The sequence below is a fragment of the Lithobates pipiens genome, unplaced genomic scaffold (genome assembly GCF_037356315.1).
Source record: "Lithobates pipiens isolate NorthernLeopardFrog02 unplaced genomic scaffold, aLitPip1_a1.2 Scaffold_19, whole genome shotgun sequence".
NCBI classification, from domain to species: domain Eukaryota; kingdom Metazoa; phylum Chordata; class Amphibia; order Anura; family Ranidae; genus Lithobates; species Lithobates pipiens.
Genome location: NW_027507764.1, coordinates 153,162,031 through 153,182,351, shown reverse-complemented (window position 1 = coordinate 153,182,351; position 20,321 = coordinate 153,162,031). Strand labels below are relative to the sequence as shown.

The following is a 20,321-nucleotide window of genomic DNA, read 5'->3' as shown; positions in this document are numbered from 1 at the left end:
TACTGGAGGAAACCCATGCAGGCACAGGGAGAACATGCAAACTCCAGGCAGATGGTGTCGTAGGCAGGATTCATACCAGGGACCCTTTTTGCTGCCAGGTCAAAGTGCTAACCACTACACCACTGTGTTGCCCAAATATATAGCTATAGATGTAGGTTCTTGTGTCCACCAGCAGAGAGAAGTTGGGTTGATGCCACACTCCCAATTCTGGAGGCATAATAATGGTCTAGCGCAAGGGCCTTCAAACTGCGGCCCTCCAGTTGTTCAGGAACTATAATTCCCATCATGCCTAGTCATGTCTGTGAATTTTAGAGTTTTACCATGCCTGTGGGATGTGTAGTTCTGCAACAACTGGAGAGCCATAGTTTGAAGATTCCTGATCACTCTAGCATGTCTTGAAAAAAAATGGATTCTCATGTGCCTTGTATAATGCCCATGAAATATCTTTTGGAAAATACAAGTGGGTCATGGCACATCTACATTCCAAATTTGGCACCTAAGATGGTCATGCACTATACAATCTGATTGACCAATCTCTGTCCAACTCTATATTTAGGAAAAATAGGTAATAGGAAGATGCCCTTGAACAATTAATTCAAATGATAGGAAATCAATCAGGCTCTTGCACTAAATCTAATTTATTTAAGATCTAACTGATTGCAGTGTATGGTCACCTTTAAAGATCAAGATCTTGGGTAAAAAAAAAAATATTTCAAAGATATATTAGAAATGATAGGAATGAGATTAGTATCAAAAGGGTTAATTAACTGAGAACACCTACTAATTGCCAAACAAGACATATCCAATGAGATAAAATGAACCAATTGGATTGGGCGTGCGCTATTATAAATGAGAAAACTGCAGTTATCCTAGCGACAGTTGCAGTTTACATTCGTGGGTATTTATTATCGTTATTTGTGATCATGTGTAGACAATTCCGATGCACAAAGTGCCACACATTCTCAGAATAAATTACGAGATAAAAGCTATTGGCTACTGGCCTCTTTATAGTCCCGTCGTACTTGTTGTACGTCACCTCGTTCTGAACGATTGGATTTTCCAACAACTTTGTGCAACCACGTGTATGCAAGACAAGTTTGGCCTATAATCCGTCGGATTTTGTTGTCGGAATGTCCGACCGTGTGTACAGGGCATTAGGAGAATTTCGCTTCATATTATAAAGTTATCTTCATAGTTCAAATAAAGGCTCTGCTTGTTGGAAATTTTTGATCTAGCTATGGAAACCAAGGACATTGATTTTCCCTGAAGTTTACCAACTTTCCAACAAGAGGAATGCGAGATGCCAGTGATTTTGTAACCACTATCAATGCAGGTTGCTGGGAAAGGCTTGGCAGCTCATAGCCAATTCCACTTGTTTGAAACTGCCATTTTAAAGCCTATGTTTAGTAAAAACAAATAAAATCAGCAAAAGAGACATAACTTACTATCAGCCTGATGTTTCCCTTGTGCTGCTGGCCCCTCATTTAGTTAAAGTCCTCCTTCAATTCCCAACCACCTAGGCAACTGTAATCTTTCAGTGTGGTTGGGGTTAATAGAGCTGTGGGACCTGTAATTTGCACTTAAGAGTTTCGACTATGTTCACCCTTTCCTCTAACCTCCTCCATTTATAGAAGCTATACTGTATATTCCATGAATAAAAAATGGTCTTTGAATGGAGGACAGAAGGGTGATTTAAAATTTTGCTTCCTCCATTCATAGAACATCTTTCATTTAAAGGAGTTATAATACAGCTGGAGAAGGTGGGCAGAATGGGAGGACATAGTCAGGTTCTATTAACCTTGCCTCACAGGAAAACTTCAGCTGTGGGTGGTGGGTGACTGTATGCATAGGACAAAAGATTTTAACTAAATGAGGAGCCAGAAGCCCAAGGGACACATTGTTTTGTATATGTTTTCTAAATTTAAGCTGCAGTATTAGTAAAATGAGAACAGTGGCTGTAAGAAGTGATTTGCATTTTGGTAGCACTTTAAAATAATGTCAACATTTTCCACAGCACTTATTTATCGATATCCTCTTTTAGATTGTTATGGAATTCTATGCAAATGATGTTTGAATAAGTGATGAATTATTAGTGAGCATAAATGTCACTTAATTCACCAATCACTTAGACAACAGGACAGAGCAAACTATAGCTATCACTTTGCATCAGAGCCGAAAAGGGTAATCAAGTTGCTGCTGATGCTTGCTTGAAACAATTTACATTAATTTGTGCAAAAGACTGATAGATTACATTTTGATTACAGTTTGGAAATAATGAATACAGATTCACTCAGTGTAAGGTTTATGTAGGACATGATTAATGATGAACTCGTTTACTATGCAAGCACAATCCTGTTTTGCTCTAACTCACTGGCTGTCATTTACATCGACAAAAAACAGTGTGCATAAACATTTTTTCAACCAGTAAAAATGAAACTTTTTTAATGATGGTGTTACATAAATCTGAAATAAATCCACATCTGAAATAAAAAAAAACATAAAACCCGAAATCAAAGTGGAATATTTTGGACACCTGTGTTTGTTCTCCTGGCCTTCAGTCATTTTAGGGTGTAACTCAAAATGATCAATGGATGTCCTTCGCTGTCCTCTATCCATAGCACGTACAGCAAAAATCTGGGGAAGACAATTCCACTGTTCCAGTTGTACTTTTAAAATGTAAACTGAGTATAATTCCTAAATTCTTCTATAGATTATAAACAGCATAGTTTGTTAGGCCATTGAGCATTTGAGTACTTCAAAAAATGTTCCCTTAGGATTACAATAGGTTGAGCTGCAATGATCCAATGAATAAAAAAAGTAACATTTAAGGTTTGCGCATGTGTGTGTCTGTGTTACCATGCATTATTTTGTGTGTTTAAAAAATGCGCCATGTATACCTGTATGTACAGTATTTATGTTTCAGTACATTTCCATTTATTATTAATGACACTCAGTGTCCATACATGGAGTAAACAAACTCACATGCTCTTCAGCATACCTCAATAACAAACAAAAAATAATAAAGAACACTTGCATTGATTGAGGTGGACTTAAAAAGAAATAAGGCACATATGTGTTTTGGCCCTTGGACACACAATGGGAGCCCATTGAAACCAAATGGTTTAGTTAAACTCATTGCAAAGCTACGAGTCCAAAAATGTGTGTCAGCATGCACAAAAAAACTTAAATAAGTGCACATTTTTATAGTTGCTATATTGAAATGTTGCTTTTGAGACAGAGAAAAGGGACTAAGGGAACTTCAGATAAATGAACAGGAGACAAGGTTTACTATGCTTTAGTTATGAATGGACACAGGAACAATCGGCACTTATCACTCACTGTGTTCAAGCAGAAAAGAAGGGGTCAGTAAATTACATATTTAATGGCCCCTTTCCCCACTCTCCATCCTGAAAGCATTCCCAGCAGCAGCCAGTGGGAGAGGAGAGAAGGGCAGCCAGGCACTGTAAGGGGACCTGGTGTGGCCAGGGGAGCACACAGGGGGCCCCTGGCAGGAGTGGGAATCTGGAGGGGTGATCATTATAAGAACCAAGCTCCATGAAGCAGCTGAAAGACTTGGGGGAGGAGAAACAGTTTTCAACTGCTTCATGGAAATCCATACAGGGAGATTGGTTCTTGTAATTACCCCCCCCCCCCGCCACACCGATCAACCCCAACTTTCCATTGGATTCCTCCTGCTGCAGGTCTTTTCTGTGCATTTTGGCACAGTTCACCTGAAGAGTGGTGTGGAAAACTGTAGCAGTGTTGCAGTTTTCTGCACCATTCCGCACCGAAGGTGACAGCTGCGGGAAAGTGTGAAAGGTTACATAGAAAACCATTGTTTTCTGTGTGCCCTTGCAGAAAAATTCAGCTCTCTGCTATAGTGTGAACAAGCGCTAACTGTCCGCATTAGGGCTCACATCATATATAGACTGCTCTTTGTGTATATGATTTTTATTTATATTTCTTTCATGTCTCTGTTTTTTGTATTACATGTATACTTCAATAAATGTTAATATTGTTGTATATTTTTATTGTTTGTTGTGCCTTTAAAGTCCGACCATAGATTTTCCTCTTTTGATGTCTCAACCTGAAAACCAATAACTATGAACTGGATTGGCTTTTTGGACACATTAGTTAATACCAGGCACCTTGAGGTGCCCACTTTTAGGCCTGGTTCACACCTATGCATTTTTTAGTGCATTTTCAGTTTTGTGGAAACACACTACAATCCATTTAACATGGTTTCCTATGGATGTAGTTCACATTTTTGCAATTTATGGAAAGAGCCAGGGACTTTTTTTCTGGTTTTTGGTTCCATGGACTTCAATGGTTCCAAAAAAGCAAAATGCACCTGGAATATGCAAACTGCAACCTGCATAGATGCGAACCAGGCCATAGAAAGCACTTTTTGTTTAAGACATCCAAAAAACAGCTGTTAAAATATAACCCAAGTAAGGAGTTCATTGTTTTCCGATGATCTGCAGACTGATAGAGATTATCTGTAAAGCAAAACTACTATGTAACACAGTAGAGCAGGAAGCAGAGCCTGCATATGCAATGTGAAAGAATATCTGCCCCATGTACATTTATAATTATAAACTATACATATTAAAAAATGTTTTTATAATATAACTTCACACTAACTAAAATTATCTTCCTAAAGTCAATTGGCTTCTCATGTACAATATTATAACAAGACCCCAAAAATAAAAATAAATCCCTTTTAAGCCCTCATTCACATTGAAGCGATTTGTCATTGGATTTTAAAGGTCAAATCGCATGACAAGTGGCAGCCTATTGCCAGCAATGGCACCGATCCAATTGGTGTGACGTCGACTTTGTGTTGCCGCACCGATTTGCGAACTTGTTCCTGCACTTTTGTCAAATTTGGGTGCATGAAGTCGCACAGATGTCTTTCATGTCGCACCTAAATTTGTGGCTTTAAGATCATATGATTTCAGATGAAATGTTGCGTAGTTTCAAAGCCACGTTCAGTGTGTACGAGGGCTGAGCAGTGTGTGGACTAGTATTGTTTCTACATTTTACTGACTCATCTGGGCTTCTGCTGTTTAATTATGAACTAGCTATTTTTAAAATACTTCTAAATTCCTATTTCTACATACTGTATAAGTAAATAGATATTAATGGAAAACTCTGGGTTATTCAGAGTTTTTGAAACTCATATGGTACCTTTCACTGAAATGTATCTGTATTAATACAGCACAGTGGAAATCTTTTTTGAACAAAGGTATTTACATGTCTCTAATAAAATGACAGCCATAGCAAAACATATTAGGCTTACATCCTTTCAGGTGACTTTTCCAACCACTTTAAAGAGTCTCCCTTTTACAGTTTATCTGATACAAACAAGCAGAGATCCCTACTTCCTACATATTTTTTATGCACAGCATAAAGGTTTTCCTGTTTTTTTATTAATTTAACATGCTAAACATGTACACTTAAATATAATAGCTCTAGTGGGACTTTTTTCTACATGAATAAAGACATGCAGGAGCTTTTTCGATCAGAATAGACCAGGGTTTACCTGCAGTGACAGCTATGAAGGCTGCTGAGGTAGGTACCTGCATACACAATATCTTTCACATCAGTGATTACCAAGACAATGAAGACAGAATCTGCCCCAGACCATGTTTTAAAAAAACAAGATATTGGTATGCAATAAAACAATAAAGAGAAGAGAGAACTTTAAACATTTAAAGAAGTTGTTTCATTGCATTTAATGACAAAACGAAGGGCTTTTTGGTTTTGTTTTGTTCACTTTGTTTTTATCTAGAATAACTGACATATTTGTGTTAATACAGAAATGTAAGACTAGAAATGAGCCTAATCGCATAATTCATCTTGTTTCCTTTTGTAGGGCCAGGCTTCGGCCCACTACAAAGGCACTAAACATGCCAAGAAGCTTAAAGCACTGGAAGCCATGAAAATTAAGCAGAAAATGGTTACGCTTAAGGACAACGCAAAGACTATCTTCAATATCCCCACCAATGGCATCAATGGCAACTCTGAAAAAACAGGTTAGGCAATAATTTTTCTTTTGTTTGTTTTCTTGTTTCATTATCAGTCCAATCATGTGTCTGTCATGCTAATTAGTTGTGTTGATCTAGATTGTGGGTTCTGCAACCACTCCGTATCTAACTAACAATAGTGGTATTCACTCAGAATCAGGTAGATCAACGATTGATTAAATGAAGTAGATACAGTGGTGAGTGGCGGGTTGTGAAACCTTAAAAAATTTGAGGGTTTCTGCATGAATGTTAAATATCATCTTCATTAATATTCATTAATATTATGTTTAATATCATCTTCATCTAAGTCCTCCATAATAGACAATATTATTTACTGAACACACAAATTTTACATTTCCATGTCCTTAGTATATACTTGGTTGAAACAGTTAAGGTTGCATTGTAAATGGTGGGAGCCTCCCCAATCAAACTGAGTTCAACTCTTGCCTGAATTGCTTTTTTTAAATACTTCCCTACCGGCGCATTGTAAAATTATGCCGGCAGGAACGTTTCCTCCATCCATCATATGATGCCCGCCCGTTCTAGTTGCTCTCATGCAGCCCCCAGGGATGAGGAATGTCCCTTGGAAAACACAGCCCAACCCCGATCAGGGTAAAGAGCAAATGAAAATGGCTCTTTTCCACATGTCCAGACTGTTTCTGTATATGCTGCTCAGCGATTGTTGATGTTTTACTCTCGTTGGCTCATATCTCTCTGACACAGTCCATCCCCGATCAGGGTAAAAAGCCAATAAAAATGCAATTTTTATAATAGAAAACTTATATTGCAAAAAAAAAAAAAAAACGGTGGTGATTAAATACCACCAAAAGATAGCTCTGTTTCTGTGAAAAAAAATGATAAAAATGTTTTTGGGATACATTGTAGCATGACTGAGTAATTGTCATTCAAACTGTGGGATCAATAAAAGCTAAAAATTGTTCCTGGCAAGAAGGGGGTGAAAGTGCCCTCTATTGAACTGAAATAAGTTAAAACGAGGACAAAGTTAACTGTTGGGATTGGGTGATGCAAAATGCCATATCAACCCTTGTATGTCAAAATTATGATATCTTTCATTAGTATAGGAATTAACAGTACTTATTTTAACTTTGATGAAGATCGGATCACATTTTAGGACACTTGTGTGGATAGCCCAAAAGCTTGTATAGTTGTTGTGGCTTGATACAATGCTTAAGAACCTCTGATCTAGATCCATTATTGGTAATGCATAGATCATATTCTTTTAGATTTCTTAGAACTGAAACTATGCAATGGAATGGTAGGCTCTCTTTAAATACAATGATCATTTTCAATGATAAAGAGCAACACTTTTTTAATGAATGGATCATCATTAGATTCATGCGCCATGTTAGTTCTATTTAGCATTTTGCAAAAAAGTATGTAACCCCAAGGGACAAACTCAACCTGGAAAATTTCTTGCAGCGGTTCAGGCACAAGAAAATGTCTTTAGGAATTAAAGATAAAGGATTAAATGCACAATTTAAAGTATAAAGAGCTTTATTTGAAAATGGCTGCATATGTTATCCGCTTAAGCCCCGGAAGATTTTACCCCCTACCTGTGCGGTACAGCACTGCACTGCTTTAACTGACAATTGCGCAGTCATGTGACGTTGCAACCAATCAAAATTGACGTCCTTTTTCCCCACAAATAGAGCTTACTTTTGATGGTATTTGATCACCTCTGCGTTTTTTCTTTTTCGTGCATTAAACAAAAAAGAGCAACAATTTAAAAAAATTCAATATTTTGTACTTTTTGCTATAATAAATATCCCCCTTTTTTTTTTAAAGCAAATTTTTTCTCTGTTTAGGCTGACATGTATTCTTCTACATATTTTTGGTAATAAAAATCACAGTAAGGCCGCGTACACACGCGGGGACTGTTCGCCCAACTTTGTCCGCTGAACAGTGTTTCGGCGGACAGTCCGCCCGTGTGTGGGCTTTCAGCGGACAGTTTCAGCGAACAGTCTGCTGAACAAAGTTTTTCGGAAATTCCGAAAAACTGTCCGCTGAAACTTGGTTTCAGCGAACAGTCCCCTCGTGTGTAGGCTTGTTCGTCAAACTAAGTTCCACGCATGCTCAGAAAGGATTTACACGCTGAAAGTTGTAATGCAGTGTATAGGACGTCGTATTTTCCGTCCCGTCGTACGTGCTGTTCACGTCATCGCGCACGGTTTCAGCAAACTGTTCGTTCGTCGTGTGTGGGCAAGTCCGTCCATGCTAATTTTGAGCGGACTGTTTGCTGAAACTGTTTGACGGACAAAGTTGAGCGAACAGTCCCCGCGTGTGTACGCGGCCTAAGTGTATATTGATTGGTTTGTGAAAAAGTTACAGCGTCTACAAAATAGGGGATAGATTTATAGTATTTTTATTATTATATTTTTACTAGAAATGGCGGCGATCTGCAATTTTTATCATGACTGCGACCTTATGGTGGAAAATTTTGACACATTTTTGGGATCATTGTCATGTATACAGCGATCAGTGCAATAAAAATGCATTGATTACTGTAAAAATGTCACTGGCAGGGAAGGGGGGCAATGAAGGGGTTAATTGTGATCCATAGTGTGTGTTCTAACTGAAGCGGGGGTTGGGACTAGATAGGGGAAGAGATAGACTGGTGTCCATACCTTATATGAACACACGATCTGTGTCTTCTCCCCTCAGATCGGGATCTCTGTGTTTACCCACAGAGATCCCAGTTATCGCCGTGTCACGAATGATCGTGGGAGCCCGGCGGCCATCGAGACCACTGGGAACTCACATCGGCTCTGGGGGCAAGCAGCTGGCATGCTCCTAGTGACTTTCAGAAGAAGCGACGGAACTTGATGGTGATTCTCGCAGCTGAGCCATGTTGCTGCAATGCAACTGCAGTGGCTGGTCGGCAAGTGATTAAGAAATATCCATAAAACAACTACATCTGAGCAATCTTCACTTTAAATACTGTAGAAGCTTGTACATATTATTGTTACTTTATTGAGGCAAAGTTGCACAGATCTATATGCAATTTTTTCCACATTTTTTGTATGTACGTATGCACCTAAAGTGCAGTATTCAAAATGTACACATCTGCAAATTGTCAAAGAGTTTTTTTTTTTTTTTTACATATACTAAATGTCCTAAAAGTATTTTAGAGTTTGCTTTCAATAGTTAAAATATGCTCAAGATCCTGAAGTTGATAATTGTTTTAATGGATTTGTATCATGTATTGATAATGACAAAAATTGGCAAAATGTAACTACTAAACCAATTATCTTTAGAAAACAATCTTCAAAGCTCAATATATTTTTTGCTTTGAATATAATGGTAGAGAGTAAGAACCTTGAACAGGTTTTTATTACTTTTGCATAAGAAATATACTCTTACTTTCTGCCACAGCAAATGTTATCACTTAAACAGGAAGCAATGAGAAATTTCTCAGGGAAAGGGACAGAGAAAAACACCTTTTAGCAGACTGGGAAGAGTTAAAAACTCTTTTATTTTTTCTTCTTGTTGGTGTATTCCAGTTTCACTTAAGTCTGTTCCCCTGCTTTCTTGTCCTAATATCACAGTAAAGACCACCCTAGTTGTGCCACAGACAGCAATAAAGCCCCAACAGTGTTTTTAATCTCTTCACACCCAGGCTATAGTCGAAAGACAGCTACAGCATGGGCTTAAATTGCCAGCAGGGCATACATGTAAATCCTCCCGTGCTTGCACTGCCGGCCTAGGTGGGGGGGGGGGGGCGGGTGTTGCACTCTATGATCGCTGAGTCCATGGGACTCGGCTGATCACAGATCAGAGTAAAGGACCAATCCCGGCCCTTTATCATGTAACCAGCTGTCAATCAGCTGATCACATGATGTAAACAGAAGTCGTCAATCTGCTTTTTTTCCAGCAGCAGCATGAGGAGAAAATAAGCCAATTACCGGCTTGTATAAAAGGGACATCAGTCCCACACACTGACAGTCACTGCTGATAAGCAGTGCCCACCAGTGCCATCTATCTATACCCACTACCCAATACCCACCAGTGCCACCTATCAGTGCCCACCAGTGCTGACAGTCACTGCCCATTAGTGCCTCATCATCAGTACTGCCTATCAGTACCCATCAGTGCCACATATCAGTGCCACCTCTCAGTGCCCTTCAGTATAGTGCACCTATCAGTGCTGCCTATCAGTGCAGCCTCATCAGTTCTGATCAGTGCCCACCAGTGCCACCTCATCAATGCCACCTACTAGTGTCCATCAGTGCCCATCAGTGCCACCTTATCAGTGCCTATCAGTGCAGCCTCATCAGTGCTATCAACGAAGGAGAAAAATTACCTGTTTGCAAAATGTTATAACAAACTATAAAAACTGTTTTATTTTATAACAAAGTAGGAAAAATTACTTGTTTTCCAAATTTTCTGTCTTTTTTTGTTTGTTTATCAAAAAATAAAAACCCCATGGGTGATTAAATACCACCAAAGAAAGCTCTATTTGTGTGGAAAAAAATGATAAAAGTGTCATATGGGTACAATGTTGCATGACCACGCAATTGTCATTCAAAGAGTGACAGTGCTGAAAGCTAAAAATTGGCCTGGGCAGGACGGGGGAATATGTGCCCAGTAAGTAAGTGGTTAAATTACCCCCATTACCCCAAAAAAAGGAAAGTTACTAAGTTTCAACAGTAAGATCTTCCAAATATCATAGACTTTTTTAAATTAAATATATCTATACAATATTTGTAGCCTAGTGCTTAAGCATGCAGATAATTACGATTGAACATTGACAAGACTAATAGTTAGCCAAGTTTGTCATTGGCCAGCTCACTGTTCAATAGAAAGGCTCAGGAGGTGGCTGATTTAATTCATTTTATGGTTTCCTTTTATTTCATTGGAATGCTTGTTTGCAAATGGGATCGTATACCTTCTAGCCTAAAAATGTAAAAATGCATATCAAGTGTCAAATACTGTATGTCAACGTTAAAACTGAATATAGTATAATACACCTTCTGATGACATAGGAAGGCACTTCATTTAGTAAATGATACAGAAATATTTACCTTATAAGCAGAGCTATAAATGTTGTTTTACGAGAAGAGATAGAACTATTAACATTATTGTTAATATACCAGAGATGTTTTTTTTTAACCTTCACAGCAGTTACAGCCATGCAGCAAATATATCCTAATGATATCTCAGATAGTTTATAATTAACACTAACAAATTCTAATTTCTGTTAGTTTAATTCATAACCACTACCATAATGCTTTGTACCAAGCTTTTTTAGTGTGTATGGTGTGTGTACATTCATTTCAGAATAAGCACACTGGCTCACTGATAATAATGCATCTAAATAGACCAATACATCAGAGTAGCAAGGTGTTACATTGACATTCAATGGGCTGTCTGATGAAAAGACCTCTGTACACCTGAGAGTTTATGTACAAGAATACCCTATAAAACTGATAGACTGAAATGATTTGTGTCTGAGTTCGAAACCATCTTGTATGTCTAAATGTTTATTATTGTTAATGCATGCTATAGTTCTTGAAATTACATTGTTTCCGGAGACTAACCCGTATTCAAAGTTAAATGCAATTAAAACAATATTAAATATGATTTTATTTGGATATTAAAATAAACCTGTCACAAACCTGGAAAATTCAAGATGAGCATATAATGTAAATGCATAAGTAAGTTACTTTTAGTGAAAACCACATGTCGTAATCATCATTACAACCAGAGTTTTACCCCGCCTTCTGCTGCCTGAGCATTCTTATTGGTCAACTTGAAAATTATGAGAGCTTTTTTTTCAGGACGCAAGTTTTAAGGTTGACCCATTTCTTACTACTTGGTATTCCTTTAACCATGAATAAGCATGAACATATCAAGTGGCAAGACACACAAGTAATAGTTTATTAGTCACTAAGTCACTTAATCACTAAGTAATAAACAAGAATAAGGATGACCGCCCTAAATCACACATCTTCAAAAATGTCAGTAATGGTAGCTTTTGTATTTACGTGCAGGCATAGTTTCATTGGGTTTCTCCCAGTTATTAAAAAAACAATTATTTTTATTTTACTGAGGGCCAAATTCACGCCATGAACCTGTTTTTATGAGCTGCTATTATACCACTTTGCTAGATTTTGTGTTATAGACACTACTGTATTCCACTAATGCTCACCTTTACCATACTTACCCACTGCACTTCTCACCTGTTGGAGTCCATGGAAATACTTGACAATTCCAAGTATATAAAAGCATGTGACGCTCTCCTCTTCTTCAAAGGATAAAGTGCTAGTTGTCAATTGCCAGAACTCATCACTGTATAGTGGAGGAGAGAGGATCACATGCTTCCACATGAGAAGGTCATTAAAGAGTCAATGTCACCTTACCTATGCAAGGCAAAGTGGTGGTATCTTTGCCAAAGCTAAAATAATAAATATAAAAGTTCAAATTACACAATATATAGTATGCTCCTGGCACCCAATAAAGGTCTGCAGTGCTGATTTTATTTAAAAATTATAATTTTTAGTATTATATAACATGTATTATTAATACATCCATAAACGAAAATCAGCACTCACCCCCTCCATGTTGAGGGAATGTGGCTTGGTACAGTTCATCCCCCTCCTTTCCTGGCCTGCCAAGCTGCATGCTCGGACATGGATCTATAATGGATTGGAAGGTGGACCCCACACCGTTTTTTTTATTGCTGCCAATAGTATTGTATTGCCAGCAATTTAAATTTCATTACATTTTTTTCTTTAGAAATAAAATTTTTGCTTCAGCATGTTCTACACATGTTACAGATGCGCCACTTTACAGGCAGACTAAACGGATCCTCCAGGCACTATATTTAAAGGATTTTTTCATTCCTATTGTTGGACTGTAAGCATCATTAAAATCACTGCTCCTGTAAAAACAATCTTTTTTAAAAAAAGAAAAAAATTTGCATTGATACATGTCCCCCATGGCAGTACCCAGACCCCCATACACTTTTTATAGCCAATTACTTGCATATAAGCCTTCATAATGGAGACTTTTGATTTTTCAAGTTCAGGTCCCATAGACTTTAATAGGGTTCGCCGTTTGGGTCAGAACCTTTTCTCTGTTCGGGAGTACTGGTGCGAACCAAAACAGGGGGGTATTCGGCCCATCTCTAGTCAGAAACCACAGTTTACTGTAACAAGCTATATTTCTCCTGCATACAAACTAAAAAAGGATTATATTACAGAACTGGTGATTTTTTTTTAAATATTAGTTTCTGAAATCTTTCCAGAACTCACAAATACAAATAAAACCTTCTGCTGCTGCTTCTTGAATTATGTCTGCTTAATGTATTCCTTTTCCAAATGAACAGATTACATAAGACTTTGCAAATACTATAACCCATTAAGCAAACAGTAACTATCTACAATTATTAACAGATGTTATTCTTGGTTCTTCCTAGCATTACGACTCACATGCCCCGTTCTCCTAAAGCAAATACTGGCATTTCTAATGCCAGTGTATGCAGTTCTTCAATATTAGCTTTCTGTAGAACATATTTCAAAATGTTCCAGTCTTTTACATCCAGGAGCATTATTCCTCCATACAAGGACAATGACTAAAGAATATTCAAATTAATAGACTGTAGAGAACAATTTACAGCAGCATAGACTTTTTCTGACTATACTACCTGAATAGTAATTTTCTTTTATTGTTGTAACCCCACTGTTAACAGATTCTTTTCCTATCGTACTTCTCAAATTATAAATCTTAAAGCCTTAAAATAGCAAACTACCAATCACTACTCCACCACTTTTAGTATATACTTATCTTACAGTTATGCTCTGTTGTATTTCTTCAGACTTTTTTTACTGTATATGTAGGCAATGGCCATTAATAATTTGAGGTTTTGATCTATAATTTACATATAATTTACTGTAAAGTAAAACACTATTGTTTTGCTCTTTGCTCATAATTTAGTGCTAATGCATACAGTATAATCTGGGAAGCAGCAAGTGCATGTACATGTATGGTATTTAATAAATGACTGAGGGATGGCAACATGACTAGTAATCGAACAAAGATAACATTTTTTATTCACATAACCAGTTGGAGAGAGAAAGACCAATCACTGGTGGATAAATTGTACCTGGTAATCCCATTAAACATTTCTTGGAACTTTTACATTTATATTTTTACTTGTACATAGTGTGTACCTTATTAAATAAACATTTCTTTTTTTAAATTGAACCTTGCATATTGCCAATTATGTTTTGTTGAGGTCACCATTCTCCAAAGTGTAAGACATTCACAAAAAGTAATACGCCCTCTTATTCGATGTTTAGGAAAAGACACTCATTCTAATTAAAATGAAATATGATGGGGTATATTTTATAAGGCAGTGAATATTTCAGATGCATGTTCCCTTAATTTTAAATTAGAAGGAATGATTAACTACCTCTAAATATATGGTGAATATCACTTTCACGGTTTTATTTAAAAAAAAAATGTCTAAGCCCTTGTACACACGGTCGAACATTCCGACGGAAAATGTCCGATCGGACCGTGATGTCGGATAATCCGACTGTGTGTGGGCTCCATCAGACTGTTTCCGTCGGAATATCCGACGGACAAAGTTTTAGAGGCGGGCTATAAAACTTTCCGACAACATGATCCGATCGGACTTTGTCCAATTGTGTGTAAAGAATTCCGATCGGACAAAGTGCCACGCATGCTCAGATCAAATTTCTAGCCCGAAGCTATTGGCTACTAGCCTGAACGTAGTCCTGGCGTAACGAAATAACGCCATCACGTTATGTACAATTGGATTTTCCTACAACTCTGTCCAACCGTGTGTATGCAACACAAGTTTTGGACAAAATCCGTCGGATGTCGGTTGACATCCTTAGAGAGCAATAGATGGTCTGATCGGGTCTGCCTGAAACTGACAGGTGGACCTGATCCCAACCTGGCCTAATGCCCAAACACAATTTTGAAACTTTTACATGTGTAACTAAAACTGTACATATCACTGCAACTACTTAGTGTATCCAGGTGGATTTTGTTTTGTTGTTTTTAGGACAGACTGGGCTTTCAGTGTGGTAAATGTTCATCAATATCCCCTGATTATAGTTTATTATGAAAGGAAAATAGACCCAAAACAGCAAAAAATATATTTTGTTTTTAAATTTAGCTGTATATATTTATGCCATTACTCTAATGTACCACCAAAAAAACACAAAATAAAGTATCCCACACCTAATGATTCTAGTGAAACCACACGTATACATTATTTGTTCTTTGTACCCATAGTAGGGCCAAGAATCAATAGTAAACTTTTTGCCCTACCTAAACACACTAACACTAACACTTGCACTGGCACGAAATATATGATACTAACTGACACATACACTGACACTAACTTGCACTGACACCAATACTATCACTAGCACTCACTAAACTAGATCAAGCCCTAAACTAGTTAATCATTATTATTTTTTTGTACATACTTCCCCTTTAGCACGGCAAAACAGATATTCCGCCCGGGCGTGGCCTGCAGCGGAACCGAATGGACGTTTGATTCCAGAGCTCCTGCTTCCCCAAAGACAACACGGCGACAAGCGGCTAATAGGACCCCGATATTCGTCCACATACCTGGCGTTTTGAGAGGGGCACACCTGGTGAGCATGATGGGCAAGCGAAAAGGCTCATCGAAGCCTCAGCGGCTCACGGATTTCTTCCTCCAACCGCGCCATCAAGGTAGGCAAGATGGCGCCGACCACCCTTCTCCACTGACTGCAAAGCATAAACTAAAACTGCCCACAAATACCTCATCCCCTAACAATATAGACTCCTACAGCGACCAGGCTTCCCCACCGGCATCCTCTCCCTCGGGGAGCCCAGCTAAAGTGAAATTGAAGCTGGATGGCTCTGGATGCAGTCCCGCGCTGAGCCCGGCTGCAGACTCTGAGGATGACACCAGGGAACTCCATGACTCTATCTCCAATTATCCTACTACCAATCAACCAGTGCTGGATACGGTACTGAAGGACATGCTGGTCTCCCTGAGGAGCACACTCCAAGCTGACTTGATGGGCTGCATGAATAGACTCAGCGGAGCTGTGAGAAAGGTGGAAGACAGGGTTGATCATTTGGAAGGCAAGATGGGGGAATTTGCTTCCACCATAAATGACTTGGTGGATGCGCACGATCTGCAAGAAGGGGAGTCCACATGGGTTAGAGATAAGCTGGCCGACATTGAGGACAGGTCCAGGAGGAACAACCTCAAGATTAGAGGAATTCCTGAATCCATCCAAGCCTCGGATTTGCGCTCCTATGCTACCGACCTGTTCACCTCTTTACTACCCAATCTTTCAGCCATTGAACTGTCTATTGACCGGATACACCGACTACCAAAACCTTCGTATCTCCCAGACAAAATCCCCAGAGATGTGATTCTTCGTATGCATTTCTATTACTCAAAGGAACAACTGATGCAGTACGTTCGTAAGCAGGAGCAGCTCCCTCCTCAATACCAACACCTTCAGTTCTATGCTGACCTGTCCCAGCATACACTACAAAAACGAAGAAATCTAAATACGATCACGAAAGTTTTGCGCAACCATCAAATCCCCTATCGTTGGGGGTATCCTACCAAAATTACGATCACATATCAGGAACGCTCATTTGTCATAGATTCCTTGGACAAAGGTATTACCTTACTAAAAGAATGGAAGATTCTCCCTGACCCTAAGGACAACAATGCAGACGCCTCCAATCGTCGGACGCTCAGCCCGGACTGGAAGTCAGCGACACTGCGAAACGCCAACTCACAAGTTTGATTGTACACCAACGGGGTCCTTTCTCCTCTAGTTGGGGAGGCAGGTCGTTCGTTGGGCCTGAACTGTTACCCCGAATTACCTGAGCAACACTCGGTTGCTTACGACTCACCCCTTCCCCCTAGAGGGGTGTCTTGGTTCTAAGTTAGAGCTTATCATGCTCTCTTTCTTTCAATATTTTAGTTATGTTTATACAAGTTGGATTTTCTTCTTTTTTTTTCATTCAATTACTTTACATGCATTTTCTCTTTTCCTGGAGTTTTACCAGTTCCTGCAAATCCGGCAAATCACCTTAAGACCACCTGTTCATCATACGGACAGCAGCTTGCAAGACCAACTTCAAAAGCGGTTTACAGACCACACTCAATCTCGGCTTAACTGTGAGTACCTTCCCCATGGAGTGGTCATTTTACACCTGCTAACACCTCTAGAAGACGTCTTCTATTCTCTTTTTATGTATACAGCACATATCACACTTTCATCCCCCGACTATTCCCATGGCCATTAACTTCTTATCTATTAATACTAAAGGACTTAACCACCCTATGAAAAGGAAGTCTATGTGGAAAGAAGCGTTATCAACTGGGTCAGACATCCTCTGCGCCCAGGAAACCCATTTCTGCCAACATGCAGCGCCTGTCTGTAAACATAAGAACTTCCCACACACGTTTTTCGCAAATGCCACTTCTAAAACGAAAGGGGTAATGATAGCAATCAGAGACTCTGTCCTTTTTAATTTACATACGGCAATAGCTGATCCTCAGGGTCGCTACTTGATTGTGATATGTGATATAAATCAAACGACTTACACCATTGTAAATGTCTACGCCCCCAATACCCGTCAAGTTTGCTTCTTTCACAAAATAATGAAGAAGGCTCGGAAACATGGCCAAGGATCGATGGTAATCTGTGGTGACTTTAATATTGTACCTGATACGTCCATTGACACTACCTCCACGTCCAAACGCATACCCCTATCTCTGGGCAGCACACTGCATAGCGAGGATGTTTATGACGTATGGAGATGTTTGCATACAACGGAGCGAGACTTCACTTTTTTTTCTGCCCCTCACCACACATACTCGCGAATAGATTTGTTTTTGGTCGATCAACACACATTATCTAAGGCACTATCGGCATCTATCAACACCATCACGTGGTCTGACCACGCGTCTATCACGCTGTCTCTGAAAAACTCTTCTACATTTGAATCAATCCCTCTTTGGAGGGCGAACTCATACATTATGCAACTGCCTGAATGTAGATCGTATATCGAGGACCACTTGGGGGAATTTTTCTCCCTCAACGGCCCTCGATGCCTAATAAATTTGTGCTCTGGAATGCCCATAAGGCATACATTCGGGGGATTTTTATTAAACTGGGAGCTGGGGAGAGGAGACGGAGGCAGCAGAGGATACGTGACATTACTAACAAAATTCGTGATTTAGAATCACAAAACAAACGGGCCACTTCCCAATCTTTGACTGAACAGATCCACAGACTGAGACACGACCTGAGGCTCCTTTTACTGGACTCTTTTGAAAAACAGACAAAAAGACTAAAAATGACATATTACACTCAGGGCAACAGGGCAGGAAAACTACTTGCATACCGACTTAAAGGTCATAGACTGAAATCAAAAATTCCTTACATCCTTCACCCCACTAGCAAACATAAGATGTTACGCCCACGAGATATCGCAGACGCATTTAGCGACTATTATGGTTCCTTATATAACTTAAAAGACGACTCTACCACTACTCAGCCCTCACCCTCCTTGATTAATGACTTTTTACAACAGCTATCCTTGCCTACTCTATCCTCACAGCACGTGGAACAACTCAATACACCTTTTACGTCTGACGAAATTCTCAAAGTTATTGACTCACTTCCTGGGTCTAAATCCCCTGGTCCTGACGGTTTTTCCGGAGACTACTATAAGACGTTTAAAACGTATTTACTGCCTTGTTTGACAGAAGTGTTTAACGCTGCCGCCGCTTCCTCTTCCTTCCCACACGAAATGTTGAGTGCAATCATAGTGACTTTACCGAAGCCAGGTAAGACCCCTGATACACCAGCCAATTTTCGTCCTATATCCTTACTAAACACGGACGTGAAAGTCTATGCCAAACTTATAGCAAACCGGCTAGTAAATATTCTGCCCTGTTTAATACATCCCGACCAAACTGGGTTTACGAAAGGACGACAAACCTCAGATGCTACGAGGAGGCTGACCAATATCATTCACCTGGCTGGCGCTGGGCGGGGGCCTTCTCTGCTCCTTGCGTTGGACGCGGAGAAGGCCTTCGACAGGGTCCACTGGGGATATATGAAAGCAGTCTTAACCAAATTTGGATTCTCTGGTATGATCCTTTCGGCTATAACGGCCCTCTACTCGAATCCCTCAGCGAAGGTATACACCTCGGGTGTACTTTCTGCCCCCTTCCCAATATCAAATGGAACGCGCCAGGGATGTCCACTCTCCCCTTTGATCTTTAATTTAATTTTAGAACCCCTGGCGGAACATATAAGATCCCACCCCAATATCACTGGATTCAAAACTCGAACATCTGAACACACGATAAGCCTGTTCGCTGATGACATTATCTTGATGCTCACGAACCCTGAAAAGTCTTTGGCTTCGGTACACGACACTCTGAGACTATTTACCACGTTGTCTTATTATAAGGTTAATGAGAACAAGTCTTATATCTTGGGCATGGGCGTGGACAAGGATATGCAGTCGAGAATTAGCGCACGGTTCCCCTATAGGTGGAGTGAGAAGGGCATAGAGTATCTGGGAATCACCTTGACCCCCACATCCGGGGAATTATATACCAATAATTATATCCCTCTTCTTAAATCCCTACCATCTAAATTGCAAGCCCTTGATAAAACAGAACTCATCTGGTCAGGTAGATTGGCAGCAGTAAAGATGATAGTTTTGCCCCAACTACTCTATCTGTTCAGGTCCCTTCCCATCCCTGTCCCCATTAAATACTTTACTGAAGTACAAACAATAATAAACAATTTTCTGTGGAGAGGGAAAAGGGCCAGGTGGGCCTTCAAAGACTCACTGACCGCGAGAACAGCAGGGGGAGTGGGCAATATACAGATCTATGATTACTACATAGCTTCCATACTAGCCCAACTGAGGACGTGGTTCCCTGACTCACCCCCCACGCGATGGCAGGATCTTGAGGAAAACCAAATCCCCAACTCTAGCCTGTACAACTATTTACTGACCCACGTAGCCAATGCTCCCGACCTTGCCAATTTGGCCCCCTCTATAGTGGCATCTCTACGAGCTTGGAGGGTACTTCTTGCGCAAACTTTTACCGTCCCTACTTCTACTTTAAAAATCCCTCTGGGTAGTCTCAGTGTACTCATCCCCGACCTGCAAATATCTCATTGGCAAGCAAAAGGTATAAAACACATTGAGGATCTTATGATAGGTCCAGCAATGAAAACATTTCGC

At 39.6% G+C, this 20,321-nt stretch overlaps 1 protein-coding gene across 3 annotated transcripts in view; it reads left to right on the top strand.

The window, feature by feature from the left end:
- Nucleotides 1-20,321, top strand: part of ZNF385D (zinc finger protein 385D) — a 506,733-nt gene that overhangs the window by 388,199 nt on the left and 98,213 nt on the right. For all 3 annotated transcript variants that reach the window (XM_077491412.1, XM_077491413.1, XM_077491411.1), the window contains one exon: nucleotides 5,879-6,038. In XM_077491412.1, coding sequence (XP_077347538.1) covers nucleotides 5,879-6,038 — 160 coding nt within the window. The remainder of the gene's footprint in view (nucleotides 1-5,878; nucleotides 6,039-20,321) is intronic.